The sequence below is a fragment of the Nannobrachium achirus genome (genome assembly GCF_963921795.1).
Source record: "Nannobrachium achirus genome assembly, chromosome: 18".
Classification (NCBI taxonomy): domain Eukaryota; kingdom Metazoa; phylum Chordata; class Actinopteri; order Myctophiformes; family Myctophidae; genus Nannobrachium; species Nannobrachium achirus.
In genome coordinates, this window is record NC_137825.1 from 29,650,434 (window position 1) to 29,660,370 (window position 9,937).

The 9,937-nt window shown below is 41.1% G+C and overlaps 1 protein-coding gene across 1 annotated transcript; it reads left to right on the forward strand.

Annotated features, from left to right (window-relative positions):
• Positions 1–583: 583 nt before the first annotated feature.
• Positions 584–9,419, forward strand: pdk2a (pyruvate dehydrogenase kinase 2a). The gene is made up of 11 exons (XM_080748103.1): positions 584–835; positions 1,698–1,839; positions 2,739–2,810; positions 3,692–3,876; positions 4,440–4,529; positions 4,851–4,928; positions 5,287–5,363; positions 5,501–5,599; positions 6,079–6,189; positions 6,557–6,670; positions 6,895–9,419. The coding sequence occupies exons 1-11, from the start codon at positions 718–720 to the stop codon at positions 7,036–7,038; spliced, it is 1,230 nt and encodes a 409-aa protein (XP_080604229.1). The 5' UTR covers positions 584–717; the 3' UTR covers positions 7,039–9,419.
• The last annotated feature ends 518 nt before the right edge of the window (positions 9,420–9,937 follow it).

Consider the following 9,937-nt stretch of genomic DNA (forward strand, 5'->3'; position numbering starts at 1 on the left):
GCCCCTTTGTTTTACTTGAACTGCTTTCTCTGAAAATCCCCTTCCACACAGCTCTTGAGTAGTCTGTGTGTCGTGCACGATAACTGATAAGATAAGGTAAGGTGTAGGCCTACTGTGATTACAGTATTTCACTAGATGACACTTGACAGAGACACAAACGCATTTGAGAACAATTCCCCTGTATCTCAAAAAGACACACCCAAGTGTTGATTCCTCATATTATGGCCTACATTGCCAGTTGGGATTACATAAGCAGACATATGATAACCAAACATTGTTTGTTGTTGTAAATTGTTATAGGCTAGGTGAAATAGTTAAAACTTTTCTCAAAAGAGATGTTTTTATTTTTGTAATATTGTCTTGTGTGGAGATCCCCACATCATCTCAAAGGGAAGATGATATGCATGTAAACAAGTGTTCATCTAACCCACCCACCCAGTGGCACCCACCCAAAGGACCCGACCCTCCCGCTAACAATTCCTATTGGTTCACCAGGTTTCTAAATAAACAACACTCTCTTCCCATTGGCTACAGCCATGTCGTTTTTCCTGCCTCGCCTTCTGTTCAGTCGTCATCAACATAGTACTACATGTGAATATATAGACGTGTGCACCACCAGAACAGACAGACATAGTACTGATAATATTAAGCAAATTTAACATCGGCTACATTATAGCCTAGATTGAGAAAAGCCTTTTGGATCTTAAGACGGCAACGATGAAGTTCGTGAGGTTTATTATGAAGAATGCTGCGTTGGCCAGCGTGCCTAAACATATCGAGCATTTCTCCAAATTCTCGCCTTCACCACTCTCCATGAAACAGTTCCTGGATTTTGGTAAGTACTGTTGGCCTAAATGACCGTCGGAATAACATTTGCATGCATTTCAGACGTTGTGTTCCTGTGTGCAATGTACGAGTTTGCAATCGACTGCCGATCCAAATACTGATCACATAGGATAGCCTATTGCTATTAGGCCTAAATAATATCCAATACATTACATAATATTAGATTATTATTCCTCCGACTGTGGCACTTGAAGTAGCTTGTGTTTACTTTTTAGTGCCTTAATCGTCGCTTGCACTTCAGTGCAAAGTGCTCGAGTATTGCGTCAGGAATGCAAATGAAGCTATGTGCAGCTGCTGTGCTGACTGTGTGTGTGTGTGTGTGTGTGTGTGTGTGTGTGTGTGTGTGTGTGTGTGTGTGTGTCCTCATATACTCTCCTGTATGTATGTGGACATAAATAAATGTGTTAAACATTTTAAACCACATTGACCACAGACCACATTGGAGGCAAACGAATAATACAAATATATAACAACTAGTTTACATACTGCTCTAGCTCTGGTCCAGAGCTAATACTACACATCATCTCCAGGTAGCCTGTTTCAGACTCAAAAGTTGCAATAGTCAGCAAAGCAAATTTATGTTCTTATTATTCATGCACACAGTAGGCTACTTCACCAGCCTCGATCCAGTACCATTAATCACAACATCACAAAGTGCCACCTGTGATTAATTGGATCAGGGAAGCAGGCTATTTTGTATTATTATGTTATCTTCTTCTTATCCTGTATTTTTTTTTTCACTAAACTGCTGTTGACAACTGCATTTCCCTCAGGGGATCAATAAAGGCTTATCTTATCGTATACTATTTGACAAGACATTAAGTTAATTTCCACTGTTTTCTTAATGGCAGGAACCATCAATGCCTGTGAGAAGACATCATTTGTATTTTTGAGACAGGAGTTGCCAGTGAGGTTATCAAACATAATGAAGGAAATAAACCTCCTTCCTGACCAACTGCTCACAACCCCTTCTGTACAGAGGTTACAGAGCTGGTGAGTAGAGCAATCTATTACAACATACAACAGAATGGCTGCTTTATTTCAGTGGTCCTCAACCTTTTAATAAATTGGGGACCCCTCTGGGGGTCCCGACCCACAGGTTGAGAACCACTGCTTTATTTGACTGTTATTGTTATCCAGGCAATAGCTTTGTTGTTATGTTATGTATTGTGTTTTATGTGTAATCGCCCTCAATGATCTCTGAGAATTTAAATAAAGGTTGAAACTGAAAAAGCTCATTCCTCAGAATCCTCACCGAAAGCCAGTTCTTAGTCGGGTCAAACAAGAAAAACTTGTCTCAAAACTGGAAAACTAAAATAATTGAAGAGAGTAAAAAAAAAGAAGAAAATGTATTCAATGTGGCTTTTCATTGAAGAGTAATTACATTTTAATGACAGAATCAATCTGTACTGCAAAGTTAACAGTCCTTGATGTTGACGTGTACTCGGCTCCTTAGTATAGCAGTGGAGCAGCAGCAGCACTGTTGTTTACTTCTCTTCATGGAGGCCTGGCCTCTCAAACGGCCAGGATTCCTATGAACGCCCTTTGACCAACTTGAGCTTCGGCCAGGCAGTGCTGTGTGTAAACGGGGGATGGGTCTCTGCACAATGAACTTAGCCCTACTTTCACGTCACACGTCACATGACACACTTTCCCCGGTTTCCTCCCTCCCCCTTTGTTGGAACGGTTTCTCCTTCTGCATATCTTTCTTCAGAGGATAAGCAGCCCTTAAAATACGAGCACTATCACATGTTGTTTTTGTACCTGGGTTTTCCAGACCCCTGTTACAGTGTGCACTGAATCAAAGAGTTGGCTCTAAAAATAAAAATGGTTACAACATGTTCTCACCAGCTTGTATTTGTGTCTGTATGTGTGTAAATGTTGCTTTCCAGGTATATCCAGAGCTTAATGGAACTCCTTGAATTCCTGGACAAGAATCCTGATGACCACAGAACACTGGGGGAGTAAGTGATTTTGAAATGCATACATTCATTAATTTAATAATGTAGTCATCGCCTTGTTCTTCTGGCCAGTCGCCCAGTCATTCGTGTTTTATATGCCATAAAATCATGGTATGTCGCATGTGATAATGGCAAGAGGTGGGAGATAGAGAATCAATTTCAGTACAAGAAGATATATGTTATCATAAACCTTGTTTTGGGTTCATTTTAAATAGGTGAATACAATTCATGAAATAACACCAACTTAGAATATCCATAATTATTTGGGTTGAGTCTCAAGCCACACATGAGTTCTCTTCTCCGAAGCCCAGACAGTCAGTCTACTGTTTAAAAATCATTTAATGGAGACAAAGCCTCAGGCCACCTGTCCATACTGTAGTTTCACTAGTCAGTGCGGAGTTTAGGAAAGTAAGGGCCTAAGGGGGGAAATACATCTCACTCTTGATTTTGTTTTGGCTTTCTTTAATGCTTTGGTGGTACAGAGAAGCAAGATGTTGGTCTGACTTACTTTTTTAAGCAGTACTGTTGTAAAAACAATACCATCCCTTATCTTTTCACTGTACAATAGGTATATCCTAATCCTAATTATCTATCACTTATAAACGTACGTGCCTTATAAATGCATTATAATCTGTTTATCACACTGTATAATACCACGTTATCATGCTGTGTTATGATTATTGTTAGAACACTTAAGTATTTATGAGTGCTCATAATTAATTAAGCAGTGTTATATGAGGATTATAAAACATCAACAAGTATTTAAATGTATTATAGACATGGGCTTCAAAGAAAGTGTTACCGTTATGGATCTTTATTTATGTTCTGGTCCCACTGTGAGTGAGACATCATTTAATATGATTGCCAATGCTTTTCCTTGGCAGGTTTGTGGATGCCTTGGTGACTATCAGGAACAGGCACAACGATGTGGTGCCAACCATGGCCCAGGGTATCATAGAGTACAAAGAAACCTTCTCTCAGGACCCATTCACCAACCAGAACATCCAGTACTTCCTGGACCGATTCTATATGAGCAGAATATCCATCCGTATGCTCATCAACCAGCACAGTGAGTACCATAGTTCTGTCTTCAATACATCAGTCAAGTTTTCAGGATTAAAATTCAGAAGTAGCAGATATACAAGTTCAAAATGCGTCGCTTCGTGCTGTGTTTCAAGCTTGTGGATATGCCGCTTTTGATACTTAAGTGTGACGCTGTAGCATGATCAAGTAGGGGATTAATTTACAAAAAAAAGTTAGAATATGGAGATAAGAGGTTTCTGCCTGACAGCGACAATAATCGGCTAATTGAGTGAAGAATAAACAATATTGTGAACTGTGGCACTGAATAGAACAGAAACCTTGAAATACCACAGGAGTTTCAGACAAAAGCATTATGCCATGTCTGACATCTGTCATAAATTGAAAAGCGATCTCTTCAACTCTGTCTCCTATCTTCCATTTCTGTCTGCACTTAAGTACAATCTCATGGTCCCGTACCCGCTATTAAAAAAGGGTGGGGAAACATTTGCAGGGCTCAATTCTTTTGGTACCTAGTACATAATTATTGCAACATATATACTATATTTCTCCCTTCTCTTATTCTGACACATTTCCCCTCCATCCCTGCAGCTCTTGTGTTTGACGGAGCAACAAATCCGGTTCACCCCAACACCATCGGGTGCATCGACCCTCACTGTGAAGTCACCGAGGTTGTGAAAGGTAAACGACAGTTGCGATTACAGCACTGCCTTCATTGACTGCTTATGGAATGGTGAATGGAAATATTGTTTACGGCATACACTAGAGTCGTGTACGTGACCAGAGTTTGTTTTGGACTTTGGAAGACCCTACCTTGTTGTATAAATGAACTGTGATCTTATCGTCACATCGCACTTTTTCCGCAGAGGTAGCTCCTGTGATTGACTGCTAAGTAAACAAAACTGTACTTTAGCCTTCCCATGTTTTAACATCCAAACAAAAGCCTGTCTGTCACATTGCAGTGTGGTTAACCCTGCTTATACTACTGTTATTCCCTCTCAGATGCCTTCCACAGTGCCAAGATGCTGTGTGATCAGTATTACCTCAGCTCTCCTGATCTCTTTCTGAAGGAGATGAACAGTAAGACTTTTTATGTAATCTGGCATGTTGATTACCTGCACATTGGTGTTCTTATGAGAGGCCGGCAAACAACCAGCAGCTAGTTTAGAAGAGTTGCAGGGAAATGTGTATGTTCGCGGCCTGTAATTACCCCACTGAAGCTGAAGTAAATGCTAAGTGGGGACGGCTGAATGCATCAGACAATATTGACACACTACGTTTTTACCCTTCGTTCCACAAACGATGGAAACAGAGCAGGACAGAATAACTGTAATTTGCTTACATGTCCACGAGTACTCAAGGTAATGAATCTGAAATTAGCTGGATGTAATCGAGTAAAAGAGTAATGTATTTGTTTCTCCTCCTCCCCAACTCACAGGCAATAAGAAGAACCAGCCCATAAGCATTGAATATGTTCCCTCTCATCTTTATCACATGCTCTTTGAGCTTTTCAAGGTATGGAACAACTTCTTATCTATAATATCCAAAACAACATCCATATATTCCATACATTATGGAAACGTTTACTATTTTATCACCTCACATGGTCTTCTCAGACCAAAACAATAATATGTTTGACTGTTGTGTTACAGAATGCCATGAGGGCCACCATTGAGCACCATGAGGGCAAAAACAGTCTTCCACCCATTCAGTGCATGGTGTCTCTTGGTGGGGAGGACATGTCCATTAAGGTAGGTTCAAAAATGTCTCTGCCTTCAAAGCTGAGGAATAGAATACACTACTGTCATTTCATATAGAAAGAAAAAACACTATACAAAAAATCTTAACTCTGTTATGCAAGGAGGGAACTTGACCCCCCTCAAATCGGTGTTTTAATATTGAGAAATAGTTGCTACAGTCTGATAAGACTGACTTGCACAACTCTTCATATTGGAGAGCCTATTGATCATCCAAGCTCGCTCTTTGCTCTGAGCATTCCACCTGGCTGACGCTTACATAAGACAAAGATCAGCATTCATTGGTGTCCAGTTTCCATGACGATATGCAGAGGAGTAAAGTGGAGAGTCAGTTGGCTCGTGGCCTTGACTCAAGTGTCAAGTGTCACAACGTGCACCTGTTTATGGCTCGCCAGTTTTCCAGTTTTTGACTATTTCTTGCTGTCTGTCTTTTTGGTGGTCTGACCCTTCACTTTGTCTCTGTCCACGGGTAGGTGAGTGACAGGGGAGGCGGTGTCCCTTTCAGGAGGACTGAGAACCTCTTCAGTTACATGTTCTCCACCGCTCCGACCCCACAGCTATTTGAGGACACACGGACACCTCTGGTGAGTTATGATGCAGTATACCAACCAACTCTCCCCTGGAGGGTTCTGTTTGTTTCTCGACTTGTGCTTCAACCCATATAAAAGAGAAAGAAAAATAATCGAATAATTTGTTGCTGTCCTGTTCACCAGCCGTCATGATTTGATTTGACTACTCTCTTTGGGGTAACCTACTGATTAGCTATCTGTTCTTGAGTTATTTTATACACAGACAGATACACATGTACACAGATAGGACCAATTCCAATAACTTGTCTTGCATGCATTCAGGCCTGAAATGTATATCATGGCGGAGCACTAACAGCTTCCTGTGTAACAAAGCTTTGGCAAGACCTTTATCTCCTCTCTCGCCCCCTCTCTTTCTCTACAGGCTGGATTTGGCTATGGTCTGCCCATCTCCCGCCTCTATGCCAAGTACTTCCAAGGGAACCTGCAGCTCTACTCCATGGAGGGCTTTGGCACAGATGCTGTCATCCACTTGAAGGTGAGCCAGACACTGATAGTACAGTAGCCCCTCGCGCGAGGAGGGGGTGGTTTCAGAGTTTCAAAGTCAATTTAGCACACAGTAAGAATTAGGTAAAATGGTTGCTTGACACATTGTTTAAATGCGAGCCGACCTCATTTCACCAAGGTGCAGACAGTGCTGTAGACAAGTGAACTTGATGTAAACAATGCTTATTATTGTTTTTTGATTGCTCCCCCTTCCAGGCACTGTCCACAGACTCCATAGAGAGGCTGCCAGTGTACAACAAGACAGCTCTGAAGAACTACAAAGTGAGCCAGGAGGCTGATGACTGGTGCATACCCAGCAGAGAGCCCATTGACCTCACCAGCTACAGGACAGCCAAGTGAAAACGGTCTTCTGACCTGCTGCTTTAGGCCTGCCAAACTCAAGGCGTCCATGACCGTCTTTCTGACTGTCTGTATCCTCATATCACCAGACTCCTAACCACAATGTGGCCAACTATGAGCTTTCTCTTTGAATGGGCTTTTAGCTTGAGCATGTTCATGTTGTTTTCAGTGCCTCTGCAGAACATCTGTTGTCCTTGAAGCTGAGAGAGCAAGAGAATAGACTCCCAGTGACTGGATAATAACAGAGTACTTGCACATTTACTTTAGACCTCACTTGTATAATGTTTGTCCCTTCCCCTGTGAGCCTTTTTGAGAGGTTGTAGAACTAACACACTGTGTCCATGGGAAGGTGTGTGGACGTGCTGCCCAGAAACATGCCACGGTTTGGGCCATAGAAGCGTCGGTGGGGGAGGGCGGAAAGACCCAGCGACAGCCCCCAGGGTTAAACTGAGACCACTGTGGTGGTGTGACTGGGGGTTGAGGTGGTATGCGAAGAGAATACACTTGGATGTATTCCAGTTCAAGATGTTATGTACAGTATAGTAATGTCATAGACCATGTTCACATGGCTGCCATTTCTGTATGTACAGTGTGTATGTATGTATACCATACATACTACTCAAGTATGACATAAGAACAAATTGGCCATTGTGTGAGCCTGGATTGGAGCATTGAAATAGATATTAGATGATGGAGTTTAGGGGAGGTGTTCTTTGCTCTTGGAGGGACCAGCTGTGGTATGGTTTCTGAGGAGTGGAAACCTAGTAAAAATGTAAATCCTACCTTTCTGAGATGCTGTCTGCCGTAGAATGTCACCTGAGCCTTACAAGAGAGACACCCAACGTGTTATGTACTGTATTTGTCCTCTTGAATTATTGAAACATTTTTGGATGTCTCTGCATGAATGTATGTGGCATACACAATTTAGCAAATGTATTGATCAAATTAAGTGATTGGTTATTTGACAAATTAGTCAATTAAGACCCATTTACATACATCTGTTTCAAGTGATGTAGGTGTCATTAGTCACATCACCTCCTTTCATCCTTTGCGTTGGCATGGATGTTATGCAATACACCCACTAGAGAACAGTTCAGCGACAAACATGGCAGCGGTCAAGACGGTCAAAATAATGTACTTCGTTTGTCCCTATGCTTGGTCAAAGTGACATCAAGTACAAGTTTGAAAGTTCTCACCAACTCAGATGAGCTTTCCTGAAAAAGGTCCGCCATATCTCGTTGAACTAGATCTAGTTCAAGCAATTGTGGGAGCTACATTGTAGGCCATGATTTCCGATCATTTCATGATGTCCTTAAGCTTTCAGAAAATGTGCCAAAAAGCGCCAGCTTGTTCCGTACATATATACACATATACACATGTACACATATTAACATGGAGAATAAATGGGCCTTAAGGAATAATGCAATACTCCTTTCTGGATTCTAGAGCTATGTAAATCATGCAGGAAGGTACATTGAATAGAGAGCTTCGCGTCTGCATGTGTTATTTTGTTACATCTGCATGTGTTATTTTGTTACAGGCCAGTGAGACCATGTACATTTCAGGCTTTTAATTTAGCCACAGTATTCCTACTTGCTGATAAGATAAGTGGTCTTATCTCACATCAGCTCCACGGACCAGATTCTTGAAGTGACCACACCTTTCGGTGCATTAATGGTACTGTACAGTTGGTAGTATATGTTTTTAAGCTATACTACAACAATATATCTTCAAGTTCTGTCTCATATCATGTTCCACGGCCAATGTCAGTATGTAATAATTTCAGAGTACATAGGGTTTAACCACTTTCAACCTGGCAAACCTATTTTGGGCTTGTCTATATAGGCAAAAAGAATATATAAAAAATAGCAGATGTGCAAGCTTACAATGCATCGCGATGTAATGCTGTGTGAGCTTATTCATCTGCTATTTAGCTGTTTTTGAAGTGGGGCTCAACTGGTTAAAGGAGAATTCCGGAGGAAGTCAGTATTATTACCACATACTGTATCCTACGATGCAATGCAAAGCATGTCGTATGTGACTTGAGGAAGTTCTTAGCCAGCCTATGAGCCCCACAAGGCCAGTCTCATAAAGTGGCTTATTTATACTTCATTGCAGTCGGTGTTGCTCATCCGAATTCTACAAGCTCACATATGTTGTAGATCGGCTAACCCTAAGTACAAATCAGGCATTATTACACTAACTTCTGAGGAAGAAAACAAAAAGTCCTGGGTCCATATGTGTTGGAAATGTACAGTTTTCTTTTGTATTCATTTATATTAAATGTACTTTATAGCTTTGATTTTGTAGCTAAACCTTTCGCCACTGAAATGATTGTCTGTACACAATCTCATAAATAAACCAGTGTCAGTGCAAAAGTCCTGAGGTGTGTTGTTTTTACATCAGTAGTTACTACCACTACTTGCAGTGAATACATGATATGGTGCAATCAATGTCAACATAGAAATACATGGAGTACTTGGTTGTTGTGAATGGCAGCATGCTGTGGTGCTTTCTGTTCTCTGGTTATTTACTGCAGCTTTCAGTGGAAAATAAAGGCGAATGGAAGCATTGAAATGTTTGCCCTGACACACAGACTCCCACACATCAGATCAAGTGCCACTGTGCAACTTTATTGTTATACTACAGGTTTACATGTGTAAAAAGAAAAAGTGAAATTTAGTGAGATGTGGGTTGTGTGAAATATATACTATACTGTAAGGTGCATGATATATACACAATAAGGTGTGTGGTTATAAATAGCAGCAGGAATAAACAAAATAGCAGCAGACTACTACTGAATTGTAGCCTTCTTGGTGCAGTGCGATATATTTAGATTCTCCAGTATGACAACATCGCTATTCCGGGGAAAACCTGCGGAAAATGGCAGATCTACAAG